This window comes from Prionailurus bengalensis, chromosome E1 (genome assembly GCF_016509475.1).
Source record: "Prionailurus bengalensis isolate Pbe53 chromosome E1, Fcat_Pben_1.1_paternal_pri, whole genome shotgun sequence".
NCBI classification, from domain to species: Eukaryota; Metazoa; Chordata; class Mammalia; order Carnivora; family Felidae; genus Prionailurus; species Prionailurus bengalensis.
Window position 1 is genome coordinate 22,827,418 of NC_057347.1, and position 15,529 is coordinate 22,842,946.

Sequence of the window (15,529 nt, forward strand, 5' to 3'; positions counted from 1 at the left end):
TTTAAAATAGGAGGGCACACTGTGGTGGTCTAGAGTGAGCAAACAGCATATCTGCTTGATACGCTGTTTTCAGGAAAGTGCAAGCATATCTGGCCTCTTCTGGTCATTTGGAGTTATGTCAGGGTAAACAAACTCTTCTATTACAATACAGAGAACTACATAGTGAGTTTCTTAATTTTATCAACTGCTAGTCTGTGACTTTCAATCTTTCCTACACATTGGAATTTCTCAGGGAAGTGTAGAACAATACTGATATCTAGGACCCTCCACCTGAGATACCCTGACTTCATTGGTCTGGGCTATGGACTGGGTGTGGGGATTTTTTAAGCACCCCACATTTTTCTCCTGTGTAGCCAAGATTGAGAACCATTGCTGGCTGTTAGCAGTGGTTGGTAGATTTGATTAGTGGGAGGAGGAAGAGAAAAATAGAAGAACTTGTATGTATGAGATAATTTGTGCCCTCTTTGGCTCTCACCCAACTTCTTCCCTATCTTTATTTTCTATACTTCACAAAAACTATTAGCACTTTGTCATTCATTATCAGCTTTTTTTCTGATTGTCTTACCATTCTGAAATGGTATTTATTTCTTCTTTTGTTAACATTTTGTGTGCTTTATGACCAAGGTATTGTCTATGTTGACATAAAAATGTATAATTAGAAAACTCCCCTAACTCTTCAAACCTTCTTTTGTAATGAGTCCTGGTAACCTTTTTTTATTCAGGGATTTGTAAAAGTTTAAGACCTACAGATTGAATCACGGCTGGGTAAATACCACATTTAAAAAAAATGGATAGACTGTGTTCCTTTTACTTCCTGCAACACCCACCAGAGCTGCCACTGGAACATATTCTTTAAGTTTATGCTAGGATTGGAATAGTTTCAGTTACATCCTGTTTTGATTCTTCAGCTCCTGCTGCTATTCACAGTTCAGACTTTTGAAACCCTGTGGCTTGTCCTTTACTGTTCCTAGAAGTAAATGATGGGAACCCTGAGAGCTGGATTTGGCAGCTGAGGACTTGATGGAGAGGAGCATGACTCTAAAGGGCCCAGCTTTCCTGACTGCTATTTTTGCAGTTGTTGATTAAATAAAGCTGATTTTTGTAGCATTAATCTGTTTGCCTTGTTGGTAGTGGATTTTAATGTCACAAGCCTTTTTAGTGGTCAACTTTTATGTTTCTTACCAGTTTCATCCTTCCCATTGAGAGGCTTTAATAGATCACAGAATTTGCTGTCCCCACTGTTTCTGTACTGATGAATGAAGTCTGGTTAAAATGAACATCAAGCACAGTCCTAGAAATGGAGGAAAATGAGGCAGTGTTGTTGAAGAGTTTAAGAGTACAGATGGAAGGTTGAACGGGGAGTAGCCAGTTTCTCTTTCATAGGCTTAGTGGTATATTTTCTTCTTTCTTTTAAAACCGGTGGAAGATTGTTACCTTTTCTTTCAGCGCCAGTTTTCTGAAGATAGGTGAGCCTGGTCCTTAAGATAGTGATGATATCCCTGGCATTTCCCAGTGTGGGGCCTGAGTACTCATTCAGGATTGTGCCTTTAGAAATGGTTCTGGTTTGTACCATTCTTGAAGCTTCAAGATTATCATTTTTGTTAGATCAGTTGAATAGGATGGGGCCTTAAAGCCTGTCAGCTTCTTAAAGTGCTAATTAGAGCAGTGATTCTCAGCCCTGGTTGTGCATTAGAATCACTTGGAGAGGGGCACCTGGGTGGCTCAGTCGGTTGAGTGTCTGACTTTGGCCCAGGTCATGATCTCACGGTTCGTGAGTTCAAGCCCCATGTCAGGCTCTGTGCTGACAGCCTGGAGCCTGCTTTGGATTCTGTGTCTCCCTCTCTCTCTGCCCCTCCCTAGCTCATGCTCACTTGCTTGCTCTGTCAAAAATAAACTTAAAAAAAAAAAAAAGAATCACTTGGAGAAACTTTAAAAAGTATGAACCTAAGAGTTCTGTTTGACATGCTGATTTATTTGCCCCAGAATAGAGCCTGAGCATTGTTATTTTTATTTTTTTAGTGCTTATTTATTTGTGAGAGAGCGCATGTGTGCACACACGAGCGAGTAGGAGAGGGACAGAGGGAGAGGGAGACACGGTCTGGAGCAGGCTCTAGGCTCTGAGCTGTCAGCACAGAGCCTGATGTGGAGCTCAAACTCACAGACTGCGAGATCATGACTTGAACTGAAGTTGGACGCCCAACCAACTGAGCCACGCAGGCAGCCCGTTATTATTTTTAAATACCTCCCAAGTAATTTAGTGTCTAGCCAAGGTTGAAAACCTCTGGATTCAGCAGTCAGGAGACACAGTTCTAAGGGCAGCTCTGTCACTGACTCACTCTGATCTTTGAGCCTTAGTTCTTTATCTGTGAAATTGAGAGTGGGTGAATGAGCTGATATCTAGTGTCTCTTTGGCTTGAAAACAGATTTGTGAACCTGTTCCTGTGCCTACATTTATTGTTTCCCTTGGGACCTTGAAATTCTGATGGAAGATCATCCCTCAGACGCCGTTCTCTCCCCTGTGTAGTAAGATATGAGATTTGCTTTTTCCCCACTCCCACACTTCTAAGATCCGGATTGCAGCTTCCTCTCTGGCATAACCTAAATGATGGTATCTTTATCAATGGTCAATTAATACTCTAGGGATTTGAATTGTACCTATCCTGTAATTTTTAAATCCTCTACTTCAGTTGCTGCCCTGTCTCTGGTCAGCTGTCATGTTATTTATTACAGAGTGTAGTATTTTGCTCTAGTTTTCTGGTCCTAGGATCTTACCAATTTGTTCTCTTTTCTTGTAGGAGAAATCTTTGAATTGAAGGCTGAACTCAACAATGAAAAGAAAGAAAAGAGGAAGGAGGCTGTGAAGAAGGTGATTGCTGCCATGACTGTGGGGAAGGATGTTAGGTAAGGGTTATCACTCCTGCTGTCGGTCACTTTAGACCCATACCCTATTTTATGGCTTTTACTGCTTTTCATTTAACTGTTGTAAACAAGGAACCTGTAAGAATGGGTTTTTCCCACTGAAAATCACAAGGAAGTCTAGTTGCTTTTACGTGAACTCTGTGACTTTTTTTTTGAAGAATGAAACCAGTTTGATTTTCTTGCGTCCAGATCTAGCATAAAACCTCCTGAGAGGTGGCACAGTTACAGATCTGTTGCTGAAGTAGTTTTAGGAGATGATAAAAATGTACCGAGAAGCAGAAGCTCATATGTTCTTTAATTGGCTCGAGCCAATGTTCTTAACTCTACAACTCTAGAATCAGTTGCTGAATTCAAGATGAAAATCAACGTTAACAAAGTCTGTTTTCTCACCCTCCCTGCTCTCCCCGTAATTCAGCCAGACCATTTGGAAATAGGTGCAGATTATCCGCAAGACCCTGAGGATTCCCAAAATCCTTTCGGGGGATTTATGAGGTCAAGGCTATTATAGTAATACTTAGGTATTATTTGCCTTTTCACTGTGTTGACATTTGCACTGCTGATGCCTTAGTGCGAATCAAGGTAGCAGTGCCAAACTGTGATAGTAGTCATTGTATTCTTCATCACCACTTACTTCCAGGAAAAAAGGGCAGTTTCACTTAGGGCTATTCTTCATTGAAGCATTAAAAATGTATTTTATTAAGCCTTGAAATATGAGTCAGGTCTTTTTAATATACCATGCGATAAAATAGGAATTATGCATAAAGCACTTCTGCATAACATAGTGTGATTGGTTGACCTGGAAAAAAGCCGATTGTTTGAATTGGGAATACCATTTTTAAGTAAAAGAATGATTGACAGACAAATTATAGTTAATCAGATCTTCAGTATTTGGGAGACATTTTATCAAAAATGAACAAAGTGAACCTGTCACTTCTAGAGAAAAAAATTGACAGATCCATTTTGAGCTTTAAAGTAAAAATTAGATTGTTGGAAAACTTGTATCTCTCATTATGAGCTTGACAGCATCCCAATACTTAGAGACTTTTCTGATGAGATTGGTGGTGAAATGAATTAATGTATTATTTACTGTTCTCTGATGAAATGTGTCATTGGGAGGATCTGCATAACTCAACCAATATTTTCTAAATGACCAGTGCATAGATCATAGAAGTATCCATGGGTAAAAGATCCATTCACATTAAGTGATAAAAGATAGATCTTATTGCAAGCAAGTTTAAAAAGTGTGATACGGTTTCAGATTCCACATTGTAGCTGACTTTTAAGCTGATTAATGTGTGTGCTGAAAAAGACAGAAGAGAAAAAGCCTTTGTCTAGCTTTAATGTATCAAAGAATATCCAGTTATTTGAAAAAGCTGTTAAAATACTCCTCTCTTTTCCAGTTAATATATGTGTATGATTTGCTTCTTACACTTCAGTCAAAACAACATTCTACAGGGGTGCCTGGGTGGCTCAGGCGGTTAGGTGTGCAACTCTTGATTTTGGTCAGGTCATGGTCTCACAGTTTGTGAGTTCAACCCTCACATCGGGCTCTGTGCTGACAGTGTGTGGAACCTACTTGTTATTCTGTCTCCTTCTCTCTGCTTCTCCCCACTCACATTCTCTCACATTCTCTCAAAATAAATAAATAAATTAACTTAACAACAACAACAACAAAAAAACCCAACATTCTACAACAGGTTGAATGCAGGAGCAAAGATGAGGACATAGCTGTCATTGCTTAAACTAGACATTAAAGAGATTTGCAACATGTAAAACAATATCGTCTTGATTTTTTAAAAAATACAAATTTTTTTGCTTTAAAGTGATATGTTAATATGAAATGCATTTGTTATTTTAGAACTTTTTTTAGTGTTTTATTTTTGAAAGCGTATGCACATGCATGCAAGCTGAGGAGGGGCAGAGAGAGAGGGAGATAGAGGAGTCAGAGCAGGCTCTGCAGTGAGAGTGGAGAGTCCGATGCAGGGCTCAAAACCATGAACCGTGAGATCATGACCTGAGCCAAAATCAAGAATTTGAACACTCAATTGACTGAGCTACCCTGGCGCCCCACATATCATAGTTTAAACAAAATGATAGTAGATATCTTTTGGCCTTCATTGTATTTACTATCTAGTTGAAGAGATCCAAAATCTGAAAACTTAGGGAGTAATAAAATACAATTTTATTATTAGGAACTAGAGTATACATTAAAGGCAATAAGAATTCTACAAAAGAGAGATACATGTAAATAGGAATAGTTGAAGAACACTTCTCGGAGGAGATGGGATTTGTGCCGTGCCTAGATAGCTCAAAGAGGCAGAATAAATAGAGCTGAGCTATTCACAGGTTATCATATTTCAGTCTCCCCTCCAAGTAACTTCAAGTTCAGTGCTGTGAGAAAGAAATACAATGTGAGCCCCATATATGATTTAAAATTTTCTGATAGCCAAGTTAAAATAAAACATAGATGAAATTCTAATAATTTATTTAACAGTATATCGAGTATCATTCCAATATGAAATTTTAAAATAATAAAAATTATTGAGGTAATTTACATTATATTTTTCATACTAAGTCTTCAAGATCCAATGTGTATTTTATATATACATAAATATATATGTATGTGTATATGTGTGTGTGTATATATATACATATATATCTCGTATATATATATCTCGTATATATATATCTCGTGTGTGTGTGTATATATATATATATATATCTCACATCATAGTTCAGACTAGCCACACTGCCAGTGAGTAGCTACATGTGACTAGTGGCTACCATATTGGAAAAATCAACTTTCTAGCTTTATAGGTTGATACTTAACAGTTTTTACCTCTAGAACTTTGTTCTTGACCAAGATCTTTTTGATCTTGGGCAGGTTGTTGGAATTAAATTACTCAGGATCTTAAATTTACTGTTGGTTAATGTGTCACATTTGTTTGTCAGTTTTTAGTTGTTTTGCCCATGAGTTATTCTAAGAAATGGAAAGAACATTCATTTTGGGGGAATGTTAATTAGTGTTTGTTGAGTATCTACATGTGCTTGAAACTAGGTATGTATATTGATTAAACAGTTTGCCTTTCAGAGCAGAAGTCATTGGTTCGTTGGAGATAAGGTGGATTCTTTGACTTTGCTGTCCATCTTCCTTTCTGTAAATAACTATCTCTGCTTATTGTGTGTGTATGTCCAGGAGCTGTACCATGTGACCAGTTATTTCAGCCATTCTCCTTTTTGTAGAAATATACTGACATTTGCTTTCTGTGTACTTGTAGTAAGATGTTCAGAAGTATTTAGAAGTTTTACAGTACTTTGATAAAGCTTTAAGGGGAAGTTTAATTGCTAATCTCATAAAATTATAGTTCACCTATATTTTAAAAATACAGCTTAGGGGCGCCTGGGTGGCGCAGTCGGTTAAGCATCTGACTTCAGCCAGGTCGCGGTCTCGCGGTCCGTGAGTTCGAGCCCCGCGTCAGGCTCTGGGCTGATGGCTCAGAGCCTGGAGCCTGTTTCCGATTCTGTGTCTCCCTCTCTCTCTGCCCCTCCCCCGTTCATGCTCTGTCTCTCTCTGTCCCAAAAATAAATAAACGTTGAAAAAAAAAAAAAAAAGAATAAAGAAATAGGGGCACCTGAGTCGCTCAGTTGGTTAAGTGTATGATTCTTGATTTGGGGTTAAGGTCATGATCTCAACAGTTCGTGGGATCGAGCCTCTTGTCGGGCTCTGCACTGACAACATGGAGCCCGCTTGGGATTCTCTCTCTCCCTCTCTCTGTGCCCCTTCCCCACTTGCACGTGCTCGCTTGCTCTTTCTCTCAAATAAACTAAAGAAAATAAATAAATAAATAAATTCCACTAGAAGGGAATCTGGACGTCTTAGAAAAATGACTGATTTTAATTGTAAGATTAGAAATGAACCAAGTGATCCTGGATGGAACATCATGTCCTACCAGAAAGCAAGGAAACTGGTGAAAATACAGGGTCACATCCCAGGGACTCAGAAGCGAACTGAGTAAGTTCTCACTGGCCAAGGATAGAAGAATATGAACATTTAAAAAGTATAGCAAGCATAGTGCATTGAACCTACAATGAATTGATATGTAGAATTACTGTTAATTTGTATATGTGATAAAGACTGTTTTTTTTTTTTTTTAATTTTTTTTTTTTTTCAACGTTTATTTATTTTTGGGACAGAGAGAGACAGAGCATGAACGCGGGAGGGGCAGAGAGAGAGGGAGACACAGAATCGGAAACAGGCTCCAGGCTCTGAGCCATCAGCCCAGAGCCTGACGCGGGGCTCGAACTCACGGACCGCGAGATCGTGACCTGGCTGAAGTTGGACGCTTAACCAACTGCGCCACCCAGGCGCCCCAAAGACTGTTTTTTTAAAAGCAACATTCCAGGGGTGCCTGGGTGGCTCAGTTGGTTAAGTGTCTGACTTCGGCTCAGGTCATGATCTCACAGTTTGTGAGTTCAAGCCCCATGTCGGGCTCTGTGCTGACAGCTCAGAGCCTGGAGCCTGCTTCGGATTCTGTGTCTCCCTCTCTCTGCCCCCTGCCCTGCTCACACTCTGTCTCTCAAAAAGGGAGTAAACGTTAAAAAAAAAAAAAATTAAAAGCAACATTTCTAAAAGATATGTCCTAAAATATTATATGTGAAATTATATGATGTCTAGGATTTGGTTAAAAATAATCCAGAGCAACTAGATGGGATAGGGACAGGGAGGGAAGGAGAATGGATCGAGGACATGTATTAATACTTGTTTATAGCTGGGTGATGGATATATTGGGTTCATTATACTGCTGTTTCTATTTGTTAGGAATTTTTGTAATGAAAAGTTTCTTAAAAACTCTATTTTTAGAGACTTTCTTGAGACCCAGGGTTACAGTTTCTTTAGAAATTCATCTCAGTGAGGGGCGCCTGGGTGGCGCAGTCGGTTAAGCATCCGACTTCAGCCAGGTCACGATCTCGCGGTCCGTGAGTTCGAGCCCCGCGTCAGGCTCTGGGCTGATGGCTCGGAGCCTGGAGCCTGTTTCCGATTCTGTGTCTCCCTCTCTCTCTGCCCCTCCCCCGTTCATGCTCTGTCTCTCTCTGTCCAAAAAAAAAAAAACAAAAAACAAAAAAAAAACATTAGAAATTCATCTCAGTGAGATAATTATTATTACCGTGGGGACATTTGTCCTTGCATTAGATCACTTTGTAAAATAAGGCCATTTCTTCAGGTTCTATCCATTGGCTTGACACCAACATCTTTTCATTTTTCTTTTCTCTTTTCTCCTCCCAGCTCTCTCTTTCCAGATGTAGTGAACTGTATGCAAACCGACAATCTGGAATTAAAGAAGCTCGTGTACCTTTATTTGATGAACTACGCCAAGAGTCAGCCAGACATGGCCATCATGGCTGTCAACAGCTTTGTGAAGGTAACATTTCCCCCAGGGACTCAAGACCAGTCTCTTCTGTCTCAAGTAACCTTTTCAGAAGTGTTTCTTGATATAGTTAACGTCTGCATTGCAAATAAGCAACCTCTGTTCCAAAAGAGGGCCTCTGGAGAAGTACTGGCACTGACTAGGAATGTTCATGTTTTTAAGCCTTCTTTATGCCAGCATTTGTCATCCAATTCAGACCATATGGAGAGCTTTCAGTTAGCTGGTCTTGGTGTCCTTGCCAGATGGAAGAAGAAAAGCAGGTGAAGAAGCCTTAATGTTTTACCTACCCAGGCTGACAAAGCTTAGGTATATCATTGCAGTTTCAGTAACCTGGGCTTTATCTAGTTTCCCTTTGTAAAAATTATGCTTATGTGTTAGAAGTAGTAGAAACCACAGGAGCTACTACCTCTGTTTTGTCTTACTTAATAGGTCTTAACACTGGATTAATTTTTTTATTATGGAAACTTTCAAACATAATGAAGTAGAGGAAATCGTATTATAAATTCCTACCCATCTTGTAGTTGCAGTAGTTAATAACCCATGACCAGTCATGTTTTATTTATTCTCCCATACATGCTTTCCTGACTCCTCCTCATTCTCCTACTAGATAATTTTAACGTAAATCCCAAACATGATAAAGATGAAAAATAATTTCATCCTTACATTTGTCAGAATAAGATCTCTTTTTTAAACATAACTACAATTTTCACATCTCAAAAAATTGACCATTAAGAAATTTCTTATTATTGAACATGCAGTCATAGTTTTCCTATCATTAGATTTGATGGACATAATGAGGCTGTACCTATTAAAAAATACATATTTTAATATTTTATATATATATATGGTTTTTTGCTGTTTTTTCCCCTTTGTTGGGAATTTAGTCTGCATTAAAAAAAAGACAGTATTTCTAAAATTAGCTTTTATTAAACTGCTCTGAAAAATAAACTATATGCTTTCTTTCTTATGGAATTTTTGTTCTTTACCTGTGTTTAGCTACATTGTACAAAATCAGAGAACATAACATTCTTTCTGTCTGGTGGTTCATAGGTGGACTACATCATTGGAAAGATAATTTAGTTTACTTGTTTTGTACTTTGGTGTATACAAGGTTTAGAATGTTTAAAGAAAATTTTTAGCATAGTGCAATTTAAGGAGTATTCTATTTGTACTGTATTTGGAAGCATTTGCTAATAAAGGAGAATGTAGGAGTGCCTGGCTGGCTCAGTTGGTAGAATATGCAACTCTTGAACTTGGGTCCATGAGTTCGAGCCCCATGTTGGGTGTAGAGTTCACTTAAAAATAAATAAGTAAATAAATCCCTCATTTGGGGGGGAAAAAAAAAAAGGAGAATGTATGTTAATTGGGATCTTGGAGGGCTCTCTCTGCTGCTTAACTCCAGGAACTTGGGGCAGGCCCAAACCAGTTTCTCTCTCCTTTGCTTTCTTGGCTGTAGGCCCCAGAAAGTCCCAACCTCTTTTCTCTCTACTTGATATTTGCAGACTGGCTCTGGAGTGGAACACATCTTTTCAATTCCTCATTTTTTTCTGTTGTTAAGGGAGGTCCACTAATAGCCATGGGGATGGTATTACCAGCTCACTAAGGTGCTGCCCTTCTGGGCATTTCTTCACTGTGTTTATGAAACAATTAATGATTTTCTAAGCTAAACTCTTAAATAGGCAACTAAGATTTGTACTTAGGAAACAATAGCATGGGATGATTTTTGTTCTGATATAGAATGTAACTGGAAGCTTACATTAAGGAAATATTTTTTTGTGGTTTGTATAAACTAGACTATTTACTTTTAGTTACCATGTACACCTACAGTTGTCAATGATTTTTTTTTTTTTTTTAAAGGACTGTGAAGATCCTAATCCTCTCATTCGGGCCTTGGCAGTCAGGACCATGGGGTGCATCCGGGTGGACAAGATTACAGAATATCTGTGTGAGCCCCTCCGAAAGTGTTTGAAGGATGAAGATCCCTATGTTCGGAAAACAGCAGCAGTCTGTGTGGCAAAACTCCATGATATCAATGCCCAAATGGTAGAGGATCAGGGATTTCTGGATTCTCTGCGGGATCTCATAGCAGATTCAAATCCAATGGTAACAAACTTCTGCTTTTATAAAGAGAATAGTGCTTAAAATGGGTCCCTTTTAAAAAAGAATGTTTAAAACAAATCTTATGTTTGGGACATTAAAACCTAGGTTAGCTGTGGGAAGTATGAATTCTGTGTGTCCCTCAGATTATCTGTCTCATACTGTAGGTGTTTCTGAGGTGAAAACCAACTACTAAAATACTAGGGTCTTAAAGCAAACCTTTGCATCATACCTATCCCTGTATTTGCTCAGCAACCGGTTCTTTCATCATTTTTTTAAGAGGATTTTACCTTAAATTGATAGCAGTTTTTTAAAGATGATTTCTTCAGATGTTTGTGGTCTTTTCTAGCAGTGTGGCAATAGAAACAAAGTTATATTTATTGCTTAGTGATTTTTATGCATTCTTCTACAGGAAAATTCTAGGACAAGATTCTCTTTTGACAACTAACGTTTTAAACATTTGGTAGCTAGGAGTGCCTGGGTGGCTCAGTCGGTTGAGCGTCAGACTCTTGGTTTCAGCTCAGGTCATGATCTCACAGGTTGGTGAGCTCGAGCCCCACATCAGACTCTGTGCTGATGGTGCAGAGCCTGCTTGGGATTCTTTCTCTCCCTCTCTATCTGCCGCTCCCATGCTTATGCTTGTTTGTGCATGCGTTCTCGTGTTCTCTCTCTCTCTCTCTCTCTCTCTCTCTCTCTCTCAATAAATAAATAAATAAATAAATAAACTTAACCAAAAAAAAAAAAAAAAACTTTAAACATTTAGGAGCTGGAAAACAACTTAACACCTTAAAGTTTGGAGTACTTTTATTTCTCATATTAACATTTATAACTTTGTCCATATAATGAAGGGGAGAAAGTCCCAAGTGGTATGTTGACTCTGCTGGTAACTGGAGCTCATTTGAATTCAATGATTGGTCAAAGTATCATTGCTGAGAAGATGAAGGAATATGGCCACCTTTTCTCCCCTTTTTGCCTAATACAATATTTACTTAGAGGTGAATAATTGTGAGTTAATCAAATGAGTAACCTTTGAATACTTTTCTTGTTGTTGAACTTTCTGGAATTTGCCTTGAAATAGACATTGCCTCTCACTTGCAAATTACCCACTCAGATCTCTGCTTTGATATTTCATTTGGTTCATCTTATTCTTTGAATAGCCTTGGCTTCTGTTTATTCTCCTTCAAGTTTAGTATCAAGGTCAAAGGATGAAGCAAGCCCCACTTTTTTTTTAAGGTACTATGGTACTTACTATCATCAGGAATCTTTTTAGCCACCTTCTAGGTACAGAAGTGGGTGGAGATATGGATGTGCTTAAACTATGACTTCTGATAGGATGTCACCATCAGTAAGAAGATTCAGCCTTTCCTTTTTTCCACCTCAAGTAAGATCATGTGACTTCTCCCCCGCTTTTTTTTATTCCATACAGGAAGAAATTTATAGGGGCGTCTGGGTGCCTCAGTTGGTTGAGCGTCCAGCTCTTGATTTTGGCTCAGGTCATGTGATATCACGATTCGTGGGTTTGAGCCCCATGTTAGGCCCTGTGCTGACAGTTCAGAGCCTGCTTGGGATTCTCTCTGCCCCTGTCCTGCATGTGTGCTGTCTCTCTCTCAAATAAGTTTAAAAAAAAAAAAAAAAAAGGAAGAAAGAAATTTACAAGGCATTAGTATCTATGTTATAGACTGTGTAGTTGGTCCTAAGTTGTATTTTAATGTTGTTTCTGAGTCACTGTTACTCTGAACAGCTGTACTGGAAATTTTCTACCTGAGGACAAATGAGAAGATGAAAAGTATTTGGCTTCCATGCTCCTAATTTCAGGCATCCAGATGAATATGGTATTGTGCACTCATGGAAACTTGTTAAATAGTGGGACTAGGAATGTGGAGTGGAGTGAGGTGAAAATGAATTCTAACTTATTTAGGCAATTCCATTTTGGGGAGAAAAAGGCATTTTTACACTAATGTAAATTCTTCAAAGTAGAACCTACAAAATTAGATGATTAGGGATAGGGAGTAACTGATGGTTTAGTAAAGGTTTGCTTTTTCTTTTTTCTGCTCTTTTCTTTTTTTTGTACCCAAGCACTTAGAACTTAAAACTTTATCCAGATCAGTTGAGAGGGTGGAATGATTCTGGAACAAGCCTAATTTAACTTATTTTAAGTTTTCATTATGAAGGAAGGGCTGGTTTTGGCCAGATCCTACTCTCAAGTAACATGTATGCCATTTATTTATTTATTTATACTTTATATTATGGGAATTTTCAAACATATTCAAAATTAAAGTGACTAAATGAAAATGAGATAAGTGAAATGAATCCATTTACCATCATCAGATTCGGTAATTATCAGCATGTGCTAGGCTTGTTTTACCTGTTTTCCCCCATGCCATACCTACCTATATAAGTAATATAAACAGGCAACACATCAGTGGGCCTCTGTTTGAATTTAATATAACATTATATTAAACTATAATACTCTTAATAAAATTTCCTAATCTGTTTTTACTACAGTTTATCAGGAGGTGATTTCAGGGGATTTTCACAAGTTACCTTTGAGGAAACTTTTAGAGAAAATTTAAGGTCACCTGGTAGATTTTGAGAAACTTTCAGGAGCCACTTTTGTTTACTGTGTCTTTATTGTCGATTTTCCTAGAGCAGGTGTCAGCATTAATTATCATTGGACCTATCGCTCTCTAAATAGAAAATCTTTTTGATTCTCGTCACATTTCTCAGTAGCAGAACTGTTCCCTTGATATTGTTCAATGGAGTGCTAGCAAGGCTCACAGGGTGCAAAATTTAAAATGGTACTCACATTCAGGTGCCAGCTCCATACCTGCAGAAGCCTGAAAGTGGAGTGTCTCCTTAAGCTTGTGCCTTCCTTGCCTTACTCTTGTTCTGGTCTTGTTTTACATACTCTTATTCAAGTCATTTTTTGAGCTCTTCATGCTTGTTTTAGTGAAGAACTGAAAAGTTTGTGTTAAGATAGCCAACAGACACACATGCCTACCTTTGATCTCGAACCCATACTTTTCATCTGAATCGATGTCCTGCTTTTTGCCAAAAAGTATTACAACCGGCATTTAGACCACTGATTTTCCTTTTTTATCAGCTGGGTCAAATACTGTTGATAGGAAACAGGTGAGTACATGAATGTAAGGTTTAATAGCTCAAACATCTGAGAGATTCTAAAGGATTCTGATGACCATACGTTCTTAGGAAAAGGGAAATTTAAACTTAAATGCATTCTATGCCAGATACATGCTTTTACTTACGATTTATTGCTTCGTTCTCTTATCTTCCCAATGCAGTAGAGGTTATTCCATGTTGAGATCAAGAAGTGTACACTCAGGAAATTATCCCAGAGTCCTACAGCTAGTGCTAATATAGCCAGGATTCTAACCTAGTTCTGAGTCCCAATACCCGTTATTGGTAACTGTCTTCATAGAGGTATGTCTACAATAGAATTTAAATGTGTGTATTCACACGTACACATTTAGAACTGTTTTATTGTTTCAAAATGGTTAAAATTTTGAATATATGAAGGCCTTTAATTATCTGAGACCTGTTTTACTGTGGAAATCCTCTCAAGCTCCTTACTCTGATGCTTGAGTCCTCTTCTGCTCTGGAGGGTATTTTGTTGCATTGTTTCAGAAGTTGTTCCACACGGTGGCAGCACTGCACCAGGAAATACTAGAATCTCTTGCAAAAAAAAAAAAACAACGTTTCCAGGGGGTTCTGCTTTAGTAATTTTCTTATAGCTCACTTCAGAAGGGCATCCTAAAGGTGAAAGCACCTGCAGAAATGACTTTGAAATCGGAGAGTAAAGTGTTGATCAAGATCTGAATACTTTTGGGGTTATGTTGATTTGCAAGCTCATTCCTGGGAGTAGGGTACCTTGCTGCAAGTAATAGATTTGTTTTCATTTCTTGTCTTTCTGGGGGGGATCACACGCACTTCCTTTTCCTATAGTTATCCCATTTATAACAGTTAAAGCAGACTTTCAGTGAAATACTATTTGAAAGAGAAAAGACAGACTTTGAAGTAAAAAAATTCTCTTAAATTCTAGCTCAACGTCACTGAGTTTCTTCTTCTGTTGAATGAGGGGCGCCATTGTAGAAAGGTGTTCGGAGTATTTATTGAGCTGTGGTATAAAAAGTGCGTATTCAAGGGGCACCTGGGTGGCTCAGTTGCTTAAGCGTCCAACTTCAGCTCAGGTCATGATCTCACGGTTCATGAGTTTGAGCCCCGCGTCAGGCTCTGTGCAGACAGCTCAGAGCCTGGAGCCTACTTCAGATTCTGTCTCCCTCTCTCTTTGCCCCTCCCCTGCTCACACTCTGTCTCTCTCCCTCTCAAAAATAAATAAACATTAAAAAAAAATTAAATAAAAAAACACATATTCAAGTGCTTGGCTTATGGGAGCTCATGAGAATGATGGCTGCTACTCCTGTAACTATGAAATAGACATTAGACAGGGTTAACGTTATTGCTACAATATTAACTTAAAAGGTCCTGGTGCCGTTGATAGCTGTACAAACTCATATAGTACAGTCTTTTCTGAGAGAATTAGAGCCAAACTTATTTTCAGATGCAGATTTTATTAATTCATTATTTTGAAAGCAAACCTGTATTCAGAATGAGCAACCACTTTGGAGCTACAGGAGAATAGCTCCCATGACTTCTTCACAGATGTCAGAATTTTTTAATTTAATTTAATTTAATTTAATTTTATTTTATTTTATTTTTATTACATTTTATTACATTTTATTACGTTTTATTTTATTTTTGAGACGCAGAGAGACAGAGCACAAGTGGGGGAGGGGCAGAGAGAGAAGAAGACACAGAATCCGAAGCAGGCTCCAGCCTTGAGCTGTCAGCACAGAGCCCAACATGTGGCTTGAACTCACAAATCGTGAGATCATGACCTGAGCCGAAGTCAGGTGCTCAACCGACTGAGCCACCCAGGCACGCCCACAGATGTCAGAATTTTTAGAATTTCCACCAAATGTATATTTACAAGAAAAAAATGCACTTTTGGGTGATAGTGATTGTTTTGTAGCTTTTTTTCCGTACATTAGGATTTTCCCTCCTTTACT

General features: G+C 38.4%; 1 protein-coding gene across 5 annotated transcripts in view; it reads left to right on the plus strand.

The window, feature by feature from the left end:
- Positions 1–15,529, plus strand: part of AP2B1 (adaptor related protein complex 2 subunit beta 1) — a 127,807-nt gene that overhangs the window by 10,765 nt on the left and 101,513 nt on the right. For 4 of the 5 annotated variants that reach the window (XM_043583723.1, XM_043583726.1, XM_043583725.1 and 1 more), the window contains exons 3-5: positions 2,796–2,901; positions 8,204–8,339; positions 10,203–10,448. In XM_043583723.1, coding sequence (XP_043439658.1) covers positions 2,796–2,901; positions 8,204–8,339; positions 10,203–10,448 — 488 coding nt within the window. Of the gene's footprint in view, positions 1–2,423; positions 2,524–2,795; positions 2,902–8,203; positions 8,340–10,202; positions 10,449–15,529 lie in introns of all 5 variants that reach the window. The other variant, XM_043583727.1, reaches the window with a different exon arrangement.